The sequence below is a fragment of the Natrix helvetica genome (genome assembly GCF_964273705.1).
Source record: "Natrix helvetica genome assembly, chromosome: 7".
In the NCBI taxonomy this organism is placed as follows: Eukaryota; Metazoa; Chordata; class Lepidosauria; order Squamata; family Natricidae; genus Natrix; species Natrix helvetica.
Window position 1 is genome coordinate 27,495,161 of NC_138558.1, and position 14,850 is coordinate 27,510,010.

Consider the following 14,850-nt stretch of genomic DNA (forward strand, 5'->3'; position numbering starts at 1 on the left):
GTCTTGTGTTATCTGGCTATTTAGAGTTTGATAGATTTATTGCACTTTTTTCCTGGACATGAAGAAGGTGTACAAAACCTTCCCTTCAACTTTTCTTTAACCAAGAATTTCATGTAGTATACCGAGAGAGAGTGACTAGTTCCAAGTCACTTAGTTAGCTTCAGTGTTGGGTTGCAGGCGGTCTGCCCCAGTACGGGCGTACCGGAGCCAGCCCGGAGCACTGGATACCGTTCCGTTCCAGTACTCCGGAGGGCCCACCTGCCCACCCGAGCTCCTTACCAGTGTTTAAAGGCTTCTGCGCTTCCACGCAGGTGCATGACACATACAGCACCTGCGTGACACTCCGCGAAGCAGCTGGAGTGTCACAGAGGTGCTAAGATACATGTGCGCGCGCGCTGTGTGTGTCCATGAGGACGCCGCTGGCCCCATTCCAATTGTACCGGTTGGAATGGGATTTGCAACCCACCACTGGTCAGCTTCCATATGAAACAGTAAATTTGAATCTTAGTATTCTCAGTACAGTCTTCTTAACCACAATCCCGTATTACCTTTAGTGGTACTGTGTTTAACATTTTGAAACCTAAACAGACACTGGATACTGTAAAATAAAGCTTGTTTTTTGTATGGAAATGCTTGCTTTAATGAAGCTTATATATCTGAAATTATACTTAAAATGTAAAAAATGTGAAGGAAAACTATGAATATTGGTATAGGTTCCTTACAGGTCTCTTGTACTTAAAGTGAATAGGAGTTACTAGAAAGAATTAATGAGGATTTACAGGGAAAGAGGAAGACAGTACTCTTTTCAAAGGTTGTGTGAGTGGTCCTTTCTCCTTAAAAGCTATTTTGAAAATTTTGATGCTGATACAAATCTTAAAGATATTAAGTGCTTATGTAGATGTTGTACAAATTGTTCATTTCTACCTAATATATCTCTCTTTATTGAAGAGAGATGAATATATTTATTTAATTGGATCTGTGATGGCGCAGTGGTTAGAATGCAGTTCTAATTCAGCTCACTGCCAGGAGTTCAATCCTCACCAGCTCAAGGTTGACTCAGCCTTCCATCCTTCCCAGGTTGGTAAAATGAGAACCCCAGATTGTTGGGGACAATATGCTGACTCTGTAAACTGCTTAGATAGTGCTATAAAGCACAAGGGAGCTGTATATAAGTGCTATTACTATTGCTATTAAGTTGGGAGTCATTAATAAGGACACTTGAAGGCAAGTGTAGTTTGTTCTGTTGTTGGATATTTAAGCTTTTCCTGTTTAGTTTAAATGTATTCTTGCTAGTATTGTCGCAGTCTTACAGTGGTCTATTGGAAACTGCTTAAAAACATTTTATTTTTTTATTAATGATTTTGAATTAATCTTTATTCAGACACTTCATTATAATATTTGAAAGACTGAAGCAGTATCTATTTGAGAAGTAAAGACTATTCCTATTGACTAGAGAGATTCATCATTTTCAGCTGCCTGGAAAGAGACAATCCAGAAGCTTCAAATAGTCCAAACTGTAGCAGTGGGAGCAGTGGTGAACATGCTTTGATATGCCCATATAACAATTCTGCTTTGCAAGCTGCACTGGTTGCCAGTTTGCTTCTGGATGTGGCAGCTGTTATCTACAAAGCTCTACATGATATAGGGCCTGATTACTTGAGAGACCACCTTTCTTTTATAGTATCTGCCCAACCACTTTGATCTTGCAGAATTGGCATCCTCTGGGTTTCTTTAATTAAACAATGTCATCTATCAGGACCCAGGAAATGTGCCTTCTGTAGCAGAGTCTGCCCTCTGGAATTTCTCTTAAGATCCAGATGGGCCCCACTCCGCTGTTGTTTAGAAAGAGTCATGAAGAGCTGGTTGTTGACCCAGGCCTTTGGTAAAGAAGAGTGAGATCTTTCACTTCATTCCATTGTTCTGTTGTTCTTGTCTTGTTTTATATTTTTAAAAAATCAATTCTATTGTAATTTATTGTGAATCACCCAGAAACATTGGCAGATATATCAGTATTGTTATTATTAAGTGAACAACAGCCATATTCCCTCTATCACTGTCTCTGATGTCAGTGGAATTATTTGATATACATTTGAAGTTTTCCAGATGTTCCCGAATCCTAATAGTGTAGGCTTTAGGTCTGTATGGCAGCTAGTATAAACAAAGTTGACAAGGTATGAAGCACTTATGGGAATCACTCTCACTTGAATTTATTGGTGAAAGGCATCCTTTTGATTTCTTGACGCTTAGAGGATGAATCACAAATATTAAAAAGCAAACTATGATAATAAAAAAGGTGTTAGTGGAATGCTCTCCAGCACTTACTGGACTATCAAATCATTTTTTTATTATGGCCATAAGGCCAACAGACTGAAAGAAATAAAATAGTTAAAAATGAAAATAGATAACTTTTAAAATGAATATACATTTTCCAGACCAGGGAGAAGTGAATAGGAGATACAATGCAGAACTGGGCAGCACAAAGTATATTTATAAAATGTGGTTAGTCAGGAGAAAGGACAAACAGAATGTATGTTCCCTCTCAGAGATGTCTTAAAAGTAGGATAAATGAAAGATATACAGGCGTGATGGTGAACCTATGACACGCGTGCCACAGGTGGCACACAGAACCCGCTCTATCGGCACACGAGGCATCACCCAGGTCAGCTCCACCATACATGCATGTGCTCCTCCCACTGGCCAGCTGATGTTCGTGTCTACTGTGTATGCAGGAGATGTGTGCACATGTGCGGGAGGGTAAGAGGAGCACAGAGGGGGGGGTGCAGCGCCCCCCCCATACCTCGTTTTTGGTCCCAGGAGGCTTCAGGGAGGCCTGTTAGGCAAAAAACAGAGTGCAGGGGGGTTGCATGCATGCATGGAGAGAGCGCAGGGTTGCACGGATGTGCGGGTGTTGGAGGGAGTATGGGATCATGCACGTGCACGCAGGGGAGCACATTGCATTATGGGTGTGGGCACACATGCGCCTGCTGTTGCACGTGCACATGTGATTTTGGCACGCGAGGAGAAAAAGGAATATTTTTGTGATATTGAATCAAGATGGTATAGGACAGGGGCACTGAACTAAAAAAATTCATCATCAGTTGAAAAAAGATGTTGATGCTGACTTTGAACAGGTGCCAGACTTGAAACTAAACAGGATTTGATTGATTAGTATATGGATCAGAGACCGTCAATAAATGGCCTATACATTAAATTAAGAATCCAGAAAGCCTCTTTGAACACGTGTGTCAAACTCGCCGCATCACTTTGATGCCACGTGACATAATGTGACGGTTTTTGCCTTCATGGAGCTGGGGTGGACGTGATACATCCGGCCTGTGGGCTGCCAGTTTGACACCCTTGCCTTTGAAAAAAAAAGTGGCAAATTGCTTTCTTAACACTGTCATGTTTATCTAGCCACAAAATGTTGACCTCTGAGGACATTGTTATCTTTCTATCTTGTTGAAAGTTTTGTGTGCAGAACTGAATTATCCAGACAAACCATAATAATTGGACTTAACTTTACAATCTCAATTTTCTTCCTCAGAACTTTTGCCTTTATTCTTTGAAGTACCCATAAATAAGATTCCTCTTGATTTGTCAGACACGGTGAGTGAATCCACTAATTTGTGTGAATTATTTCTCACAGTGATTAAAAAAAAACCTGACAGACATCAAAGTAAATTTATTTTGTAAATTTTTATAGCTGGTCATCTCATGTGACTGAGCAACGTACAAAATTAAAAACAATACAAAAACATATTTAAAAATCTTTTAAAAGATAAAAAGTAATTTAAAAATAATAAATACTTACAAACTGCCCTTCCTTCTGAAAAGAAGCAAGTAGCCCTTTACATAGAAAGAATGGGAACAAACAAACATAAACAAGCCAGTTTAAAGTTGTCTTTATGTAGATTTTTCATTTGAACAAAGAGCACTCACTGGAATCTTTCGTCTAATAGATTCTGTTAATTAGACCTCTAGGAAACCAGAAAAGTCCCTAAAAAGTTTAAACTGAATAAAGAGATCTTAATTTCCAGATCTAGACAACTGTCAGATATAACAGCTAGAGGCTGCCAACATGTAGTGATCTCTTCCAATTGTATATTATGGCACCTTTATCTGGATCATATTTCTATTACAAGTATTACAATACACTAATTGTAATTCGGATTGAGAATTATCACTGAGCAGCACTGGCGTAAAGCATGATCTCAGATCCCATCAGTCCCAATTGCCATTGTTAGGTGAATCTCGTGGTCACTTTGAGCTGGTTTCTTTGTTTGTTGGAAGCCAGCAGTGAGCTTCTCAATGTTGGTCATGTGATTTTGGGATGTTGTAATACCAAGCTGGTTGCTAAACTCCAGAATCATGATTACATGTCCATTTGGGATGGCTGCAATACGAAGACTAGTTGTAAATCCCCTTTGCCCCATTGTAACTTCAAATAGTCACTGAATGATTGGTCGTTAAAGGGGATTTACCTATAATTCAAATTTTATTCTCTTTTCTATTCAGAGGCACATGAGACAGTTTAAATGCTAATGTGAGGGAAGTTATTTACAGAGGATGTTAAAGAACTCTTCAAGAAACTATATCAGTACATAAGGACTTACTTAAAACAGGTAGCAGTTTGCATCAGAGGAGTAAAAAAAGATATCCTTAGTTTCCTGCAGCTAAACTCACAAGAACATTAACTACCAGATCACACAGAAACCCTGTAATAGTACCTTAGTTTGCAAATGGGACAATTCTGTAATTCATGTAATTCCAGGAATTTAAATAGGGTACTTTCTGGCAGGCTTTCAAGATCTAATATTGTACCCTGCAATAATTGACTTCAAATAGTTTTTGCAGTGTCTGTTTTCTGGTCTGGCCTACTTTGAAGAGCTGACACCAGTGAATCATATAGAGTTTGTGTCCTAATTGCATTCTCTTCTGCTCAATTGATGGAACACTGACAGCCTTTCATCTGATGTACTATCAAAATAAAGCTACAGATAGCTTCCCTGTTTATTCCAGAAGCCGTAACAGGGATTTCTTTCCTTCTTACACTTTAAGTCTATGAAAAAAACAGGAAAAAGAAGTGCCATGTTGACACTGCATGTTTAATCTGTTTCACTTGTGGCCTATCAGGATGGATAAAGGAAAAGACCATCTCAGCCATTTTTAAGCAATTGAGAGATCACGAGGCCGTGTGCAATAATCTATCCAAACACAGCACAAGTCATTCAGTGAAGGGATTTCAGCAGATTTCAAGAACTTTCCTTACTAGAAAAAAAAAGGATAAGGTAACAGTCTGGTTTATCACATTCTTCAGCTACTACACAATCAATGCATGACATTTTTTTCCCTTAATAAAGGACTACTGTTTATCTAAGTGCCTTATGCAGCTGCCATTGCTTGTTAAAATGGCTTCTGGTCTAATTTTCTCTTTCTGTTCATGCTCAAATAGCTTTTAGGCACCTACTACTGTAAATTATAGTATTTGGTTTATGGAACTCATTGAGAAAAACAATAGTTTTATTTTAAAATAGTAGTATTGTTATCATTTTTACCCTGCTCTGTTCCTTAAAAAAAACCCAAAGGTGATTTACAAAGTTAATGATATGATTTAAGTCTTATAAGCTTCCAAACTGTATAAATTGGGATGGAAATCATTTCTGATAGCTGGCTCTCTAGACTGAATTTGAGCACATCTAGCAAAGGAGAGCCTACCAGTTTTCATAACTATTGATTTTATTAAACCAGTCTTACTGTTTTGCTAACATTCAGTGGAAAACTATAATTCATTAGTTTATGTTCTGCACTGTGGAACAATGGAAAACAAGTTTTTATCTTGTGTCACATTCTTTCAGATCCTTGAAAAGTGCTCTCATTTGGCATCTCAGTCTTTGCTTAAGAAGGTTAAATGCCCAAGATCCTCATATATATTTTTATCTAGTAACCTGATCATTCTCTTTGTTCTTTTAATGATCATATAAGGTATATAACCACCTTTAACTTCATTATGTACACAACAGTCAATATATCTACTGAACAACCCAGAGTAAATTATTTCCATTATTTAGAAATGATACTTCTGTTTATATATCCTAATACTGTATTTTTCTTTCATTCATTATCACTCTCTGAGTCTTTAACCTGTTAAAATTAGGGTCTTAAATGCATATAAAAGAAATATTTCCTGTATTATTTTAAAGAAATATTTCCATATATTTTAAAGGTGTACCGATACACAACAAAACAATCACCAAGCACATTCTTCAAGAGCAGCTGTAGTAGTTATTCTAACAGCTGGTACTATCCTAAGACAACTAAGGAGTTTAACTTAATCACATAAATCATGTTATATCCAATAAGGATTGGAGTGACATTTCTAGAATATTTGAAGAACACAAGATGATGCAGCTGGGTTTGTGTTACATATTTGAAATAGTTTGTGGAATATTTTAATGTAGGAATGAAGACAGATGTTCTTGAAACACTAATTTAAAGCAGGTAGGGGAAGTGAACTAGAAGTTGGGGTTCTCTTTGAAGAAAGGCTGATGTTCTGTGCACAAAAATAAACCTCCCGTGTTTAACTTATTTACTTAATGAACAACGTTTTTCATTATTTCATGTAGAAACACGAACACACACACACACACACACACACACCATAGGACAGTGATGGTGAACCTATGGCACACGTGCCACAAGTGGCACGCGGAGCCATTTGTCAGGGCACGCGAGGCGCTGCCCTGTCAGCTGGCCAGCTGAGTTCACCTTTTTAAAAGCTATTTTTTGCCTTCCCCAGGCTCCAGAGGCTTTATAGGAGCCTGGGGAGGGTGAAAAGAGCCTCCCCCACCCCCCACGGAGGCCCTCCGGAGGCTTCAGGGACCGTCCGGAGGCTTCCCTGACGCCTTCGGAGCGCTTAAAATCACCCTCCGAGCAAACCGGAAGGGTGGTTTTAAGCGTTCTGAAGGCTTCAGGGAAGCCTCTGGACGGTCCCTGAAGCCTCCGGAGGGCCCTCCGGGGGGGCGGGGAAGGCTCTTTTCGCCCTCCCCAGGCTCCTATAAAGCCTCTGGAGCCTGGGGAGGGCGAAAAATGCATGTAAAAATGGGGGGGGGATCGCACGTTGTGCGCGCATGCGCACTGGGGGGGTCACGCATTGCATTATGGCTGTGGCACGCCCGCACACGACCCCCCTGCGCTCCCCCCACTTGTGGCACGCGAGCCAAAAAAGGTTCGCCATTGCTGCCATAGGACATATGATGTAACAAAAAGAGGGTAATCTACTAGATAATTTATTTAGTTTGGGACTAGCATGTGGTTAACTGAAACTTATTTTGCAAACTGTTGCTACTGTGTTGCTGAACCAATCAAAGAATGGATGAAATCAACTTTTCCCTTCCTCTTTTAATTTGGAATCCCCTTCCAGATAAATTATAACACCAATACACTTATCTGAGATTATAATAAAAGGGACTGTGGATAGTAGAAAATGAGGAATTTGGGTAGTTCAAATGAATGTAGCTACAAAAATCTAAACTACTAATAGTCAAAGCAAATTGGCAGTAGATAAGAGTCAATGGAATTCAAGGTGAGCTGGACTTAGATCTTTTGGGGCATGAAGGGACTCGAGACTGATGATGTCTTACCTCAAACTTACCTTTAATTCAACCTGGTCATCTATAGGGACAGGGTTAATTTTAGTAATATATCTCATAATAGTCTCTTAACATCTTACTATCTACGTACAAATGAGATTAACTTGTATTTAGATATTTCACAAAGTGACGCTGATGGTACAGCATACAGATATATTAGATATATTAGATATATTGAGATTTTATGTGCCATGCTGAGCATCTTAGAGCAATGTAATAGTAATTAAATAGCAAGCAATATTTTCAATGAAATGTAAAATCAAGGTATTTTAAAAAATAAAATATCTGCACGAGGGAATGAAAACATGTTTAAAACATAAATATTCATGAATAATATAAGGTTTTCTGAATAAGAAGTTTCACACATTTCACATAGCAACAGAAATAATATTATCCTTTATAATACTATATTATATTAAAAAGTTTACAAAAAAACTGCTTCCTATGTTTTGTTTGTGATTAGCTCTCAGTAAACTCAGGATTTGAGATTTTGTACAAGTACATACAGTATACTTTTTATAGTATAATAGGAAGTTTACTACGGTTCATCTATTCGGGTAGGAATCCTACTGTTGAAAAGCTGTTGCATGTTGCTACATGAACATGCAAAGTACTTAAAATAAAATATGATCTCACTTTAATGATTATTTTTGCACTGTAGACTTTCTGACATAAAACTTACAAAACAAAGCATGTTTACCTATAGCATGGCCTTTAAAATAAGCTTTTAAATAGATGCAGAAGTTTCAAATCTGTGTGAAAAATCTGTTATTGAAAATACATTTCTATGTTATATGAAAATATATTTCTAAATTCCAGATATTATTGTATTAAAGATCTCTCTCTCATAGTATTTACTCATAGTACAGAGTAATACTGTGAAAATAAAATATGCACAGAAAATTGAAAAATAAGTAATTCTCAACCTGGATCAAACCTTTTCCCAGATCCTTACTTTCAGAAAAATGTGCACCTACATAGGGAGGCAGAAGACTAATCTGTGCCAGGCATAAATATCGGAGTTATGGTAGGGAGAAGAACAATGGCATTGAAAATTAGGAATCATAACAAAATAACTTCAAGATGAATGGATCTTCAAAATCACTGGTTTTTAGCAGAGGCATTGTGGTTTGACTGCATAAAATAATAGTTTTTCATTAAACCTTGTAATATCTTGCCTTAAACCAGCGGTTCTCAAATAGTGGGGCGCGCCCCCCTGGGGGGGCGCGAGGCTCCGTAAAGGGGGGCGCGAAGGCTCCCTTTCCATCTGGGTGCAACGGCGGCGGGCGACTTCGGACTGTGGATTTTCATTGGAGCCGCGAGCTGGAGCTGTGCAAGAAGCCTGCTCGGGCGGGGGTGGGAGGGAGGGAAGCATGGGACCGCCCGTCTTCGCCACCGCGTAGTTCGCCTCCCCGCCAGCAGCTCCACCGCCAGCATTCCGTCCCCGCTGTTGGGGAAGGGACAAAGGGGCGGCGGTCGCCCGATCTTGCCACCTCCACCCCTTCGCCCCTGGTAACGGCGACTGTTGTGCTGCTGCTTCCAGGTGGGATGCTGGAGGAGCTGCTGGCAGGGAGGGAGGGAAGAAGGGGAGGAGGGAGTAAGGATAGACAAGCAAGAGGGAAAGAAAGCAGGAGGGCAGAAGGGAGGTGGAAGGAAGGAAAGAAAAGCAGACACGCCGGAGGGAAAGAGGAAAGAAGGCAAGCAGGCAGGAAGGAGGCAGAAGGAAGGAGGGAAGAATGGAACTGGAAGGGAGGCAGGGAAGGAGGGAGGGAGAAAGGAAGGATAGGAGGATAGGGAAAGAGGAAAGAAGGCAGGCAGGCAGAAGGGAGGGAGGTGCAAGGAAGGAAGGAAGCATAGATAAGCAGGAGGGAAAGAAGGCAGGCGGGCAGGGGGAAAGAGGAAGGAGGGAACTGGAAGGGAGGCAGGAAGGAAGGGAAGGAGGAAGGGAGGGTGGAAGGAAGGATAGACAAGTAAGAGGGAAAGAGGAAAGAAAGCATGTGACTACGGTGGGAGACGAGGAAAGACCGGTGTGCTATGTTATGCAGAGGTGTACTTATAACAATTTTATAGACAAATGATACTATTTACAGTCGCGCGGGGGTGGGGGGAAATGTTTTCTTCTTCCTAGGGGGGGCATGACAGAAAATAATTGAGAAGCACTGCCTTAAACAAAAAGAAAACTGAATAACTTCATGGTTATGGATACAAAACAATATTTGAAGAAATAAGTGAGTGTCTCATGCACCAATGTCTTGCATTTTTCTGTTTTTTTCAGTGACCTCTTCAAAAGAAAGCCAAATTGTAACAAATAATAAGGTAATCAGTACAAAGCAAGTTGAAAAACAAAATGAAACGTAATGATCATAGGAATGCCCTTAAAGATTTATTCTTTCAGGAATGTTCAGAGTCACCTTGAACCACAAGATGGGCAGCAAATAAATTTTATAAATAAATAAAATACCCATTTGCTCTTTCACAGACATAGAAAACTCAGGAAGCAATGTATCTGGTACCTTATACTGTTCTTTAAATTGAAGATCTACCACATAAGTTAGAAAAAAAAATCTAAAACAAAACACACATAGATTTATGTTTTAAGCAGCAGAGATTTCTGCTTAACTCAATCTAAATAGTGGGTAGGAATTGGAGGAGATACAAGTGGATCAAAAGGAAGGAAAGACATTAGCAATAGCAATAGCACTTAGACTTATATACCGCTTCACCATGCTTTACAGCCCTCTCAAAGTGGTTTACAGAATCAGCATATTGCCCTCAACAATCTGGGTCCTCATTTTACGGATCTCAGAAGGATGGAAGGCTGAGTCAACCTTGAGCTAGTCAGAATCAAATTCCTGAAGTGAGCAGTGACTTTATTTATTGTACGCCGCCCCGAGTCCCTTTGTGGAGAGGGAGCGGCTAACAAGTCTAATAAATACAAATACAAATACAAAAATACTGCAGTACTGCATTCTAACCACTGCACCACCATGGCTCCATTAAAACAACAGATGTCTTTTTTTAAAAAAATGATGGATAACTTTGAATCTATAGAGGCATTAAAATGGTAACTACAATAGACTTCTCTGAAAAACACAGATCTTGCTGATGAATAAGTATGCTTTGAATTTTAAAAATCTTGTTACATACATTAGCAAAGTGGAGATACTGCCAATGACTTTCAATAATCCAGTGACTTTAACATATAAGAGAAGCATGGATCAAAATGCAGACATTTTTCATGTTCTTATTCTAACAATAAATATATTTTTCAAATTAATTAAATCTTACATAAATGAGTTACACAGACACATATGTGCACACACCAAGACAGGGGCACACAATTAATTCAAGCCCTAATAAGTATAACTTATGCATGGCTTCTATGATTAAGATTTAATAGTGTATTTGTTTGAAATAGTTGTAATTGGAAACATTAAAGCCTAGTCTCACTTAAAACTCCTATCAGAACCATAATTGACTTTAATTTGGTAACTCAGCTGTTTTAGTTCTAAGCGTTTGCTTTTTTCCATGTCGCTTATGTTTATAGTATATGTGTTAGTGATACTGCATGGGTGGGCCAATCGCTATTTGATTGGCAGGGACAGTCTGTCTCCATAGTCATTTATAATTCCTGTCTATGCTAGGATAGCTTGCACTTCACTTAGCAGCAGACAGGTCAAGACACTCACTAGGAGAGACTGAGACAAAGGCAAAGCAGGCCCTGAAAAGCCGAATCTCTGCTTTAAAATCCTCAGTTGTACCAGATACTATTTTGTATTGCTATTTTTTAGTAATGCCCTTTGATTGCAAATAATTTTGGACCAAGTGACAATAGTATAATGTCAAAACCAGGGAAAACTTCTTTAAATCATGGCTTGGTTTCTTTTGATCTTCCAAGTACAAAAGAGCCTTTGCCACACCAAACTGTGATGAAGATATTTAGCATCAGCATCATCACCCAAGGTCTTCCTTTTTGTCGTAGACGGGTAAGTGTGAAAATGTTTGCCCCTTTTATGGGAAGGGATATACCTAAGAAATGAAAGTACATATCTTAAGGTAACTTGGTTGTAATTATTTCCAGTTCATAAATCCTTTATTCCTTTAGAGTAAGAATAAATAAATAAATATAATATGCTTTAAGAAGGTTTGATTCCTTTTTATTAGCACACTTATTAATCTCAAAATAAATGTCAAAGAACAAATACAAGATTATAAAAAAATAATGTATAGCATTATCTTGAAATTTCCTCAGTGCTGCAGCAAGATAACTCTCCGTAACTGCTGATATAGAAGAGGAATAAATAAATGTTATTTGAGAAACGTATTTTGTTTAACTTTGTTGAAATGTTAACATTAATATTTTGTATGATTAAAGTGCACTGAACATTTTTATGTCTTATTAAAAGTCTTGGTTTCTCAGTAATAAATTGCTAGCTTTTAAGTTATTGTAATTTGAAATACTAATAAAGTCAATTAATTATTTCTTATATTGCTTCCATATTTCATGTCTATCTTAAATGTTTCTTAGTTCCAAAAACTTTTTAAAAGAATTCTAATTAAATTATACTTCCAACAACATGCTTTGATCACACAATATTACATGGGTTGTTTAATTTAACATGGCAATATTTGTATTTCTAAAATACTTCTTAAGCTTTGTTTGTAATTTTGAATTAATTTCCCCTGTGATGTGATTTGATATCGAATCAAGCAAGATATTTATTGTTCTTCTAAAAATTTACACAGTGAAACCACGGAAAATAATGGTATTTAAATGATCTTGCTTGCCCATACTGCTAGAAAGTTTCCTTCTCATTTAGACTGAGGTCAGATGATCTATCAGTGGTGTTACCTGATATGTATGCTACAGTTTACTTACATTAAAACAGATGTGATAACGATGCTTAGTAATGCTTCTGAAAGGTTAAGACTATTTCTCTTTAGGGAAAAAATGTAACTCTTAAGTTTATGGGTAAGAGTTGACTGATAAACAATTTGGAAGCATATTTAAATTTTAAATACCATCAATATTTAGAACATTCTTAATTATTTAAACCTCTATAGTACCAGTTTTCTCCTTGTTTGAACTCAATCGCTGTATAGGAAGCAAAAGCGTACAGCAATCCTTGCAGTAAAAATACTTTCTGTTAGGAGATCTGACAGTTCATGTCTTATGTGTCTCTATCACTAGTTATATTCAGCTTCCATTGAGCACATTACTATAAATGGCAATAGAACACAACAGTAGCCATCTATATTTCTGTTACTTCAGTCAAGAAGCATAAAGAGGTCGAGCTCTATATATTAAGTGCTGGATCTGTTCATTTTAATATGGAAACGTATTTAGCACTCTGTAGCTCATAACTGAAACATCTATAGGTAAACTATTTCTCAACTAAATGAAATCCCACTTCTGGCTATACAATATTTCTTAAGAAGCTCATCATTAGAGTTGGTTGAAACTTTTATCTTGCTTAATATTAATACCAAAGAAAGTTACATTGTCATTTTGTTTTGCTCATTTCACTGCAAAGAAGCATTTTCCAAATAGTGTTCCTGTCTTGATTCAGTCTTCCATTAAGCAGAAACATTAAGTTCCTGTCAATTTCTCTATTCCCGTGAAAGCTTGCAATTTTGCAATATTATTCAATGGATTTTAGAAGCTACTGCCTTCTATTCATAACTGAAAACTGAAGTTACTGTATTTTTGAAGTATAAGACACATCTTAGTTTTGGCAGAGGAAAATAAGGGGAAAAAATTCTGCCTACCAGGTATTCATCTGTCTAGCGTCCTTAGTCTGGTCAGCTTCAGCACATACGTTTGCTGGTTTTGATTGCGAGCATGCTTTTTATCCCCTAGTTGGGGATAAAAACAGTTTCTAAAGCACATAGCATGGCTTCACTCATTAGCGCCTCACTAGGGCTGAAAAACAGCTTCTAAAGCACAGCTGATCTTCGAAGGGAGCAGCAATGAGAAAAACAGGCAAAGCACAGAAGATTGCTTTGCTCGTTAGTGTCTCATTAGGGCTGAAAAAAAAAGTTTCAAAAAAGCTACATTTGGAGTATAAGACGCACCCAAATTTTCAGCCTCTTTTAGAAGGGGGAGTGTGTCTTATACTCCAAAAAATATGGTATTTTAATTTTATCTAGTCATATATCCGTTATTTTAGACATTGAAGTCTGCCTGTTTGTTTATTATCTTTCTAGACCAGGGGTGTCAAACTGGAGGCCCATGAGCCAAATGTGTAACATGTAGGCCATGCCCACCACAGGTCCACGAAGGGAAAAAAATCACGTGATATCACGTGACATCAATGTGACACTGTGAGTTTGACACCAGTGCTCTAGACAATTAGTACTTCTACTCATCTCGTATAACAGTAAAAACTTATGTTAATATAGTGCAAGTTTGATAGCCATCATCCTCTGTTTGGATTATTGCAATGCAGATTAAATGGAGCTAGCCTTGAAGAATATCTGGAAGCTTCAGCTCCTACACAATGCGCTTCTGTGAGCAATCTTGGGTGCACAAAGAAGGGTGCATGCAATAGGTCTGCTACACAAGCTGTACTGGTTTGCTTCCAGGTCCAATTCAAGATGTTGGTTATGAGCTTTAAAACCCTATATAGCACAGGGCTATGTTGCCTATGGGGCTGTCTTCACTCAAGTGTTTTCCATGCGCAAATTCTGTAAGAGGAATAGACATATAGATACTTAGCGTGCAGCAACCTAAAGTAATGCAATACTGAAATGATTGGGGTGGTGGTATGATTGGCTATTCATACTTTTTTGTGCATAATTCAATCCAGTAAAAATTATATATGATTTGTAGCATTTGGAAGAATTATTTGCTCTTTGCAGCTACAAAGTTCCAAAGGTTTTCTTGATAATGTCATTAGTGGTACGTAGATAATGATATAAAAGTAGCATTTATAGACAATGTTTAGACTTGACTTTATATGCATTCATTTTGCACTCTTGCTGCTATGTACTGTAGTATACTTAGTGAAAAACACTGAAAAACACGTATAACAAGTTCATATTGAAAGTATTATAATTTTAACTTTACTCTTTTGAGTACTGTAAAACAGTAATAACTTCATAAAATTTTAATGTCTATACTTGCAATAATCAAGTATATCCAAATGGAGGCACATGGCTAGTCATAGGGTACTGGAAAGCAGACCAGTAAGGTTGATCT

At 38.0% G+C, this 14,850-nt stretch overlaps 1 protein-coding gene across 8 annotated transcripts in view; it reads left to right on the forward strand.

Moving 5' to 3' along the window:
* Nucleotides 1-14,850, forward strand: part of FBXW7 (F-box and WD repeat domain containing 7) — a 122,079-nt gene that overhangs the window by 55,866 nt on the left and 51,363 nt on the right. For 2 of the 8 annotated variants that reach the window (XM_081959615.1, XM_081959616.1), the window contains exon 3: nt 3,545-3,606. The exons of 2 other annotated variants lie outside the window; for them this stretch is intronic. In XM_081959615.1, the coding sequence (XP_081815741.1) occupies nt 3,545-3,577 (33 nt within the window). In that variant the 3' untranslated portion in view covers nt 3,578-3,606. Of the gene's footprint in view, nt 1-3,544; nt 3,607-4,515; nt 4,540-9,924; nt 10,493-10,941; nt 11,636-14,850 lie in introns of those variants that run through there. 4 more of the 8 variants (XM_081959617.1, XM_081959618.1, XM_081959613.1 and 1 more) reach the window with 4 other exon arrangements.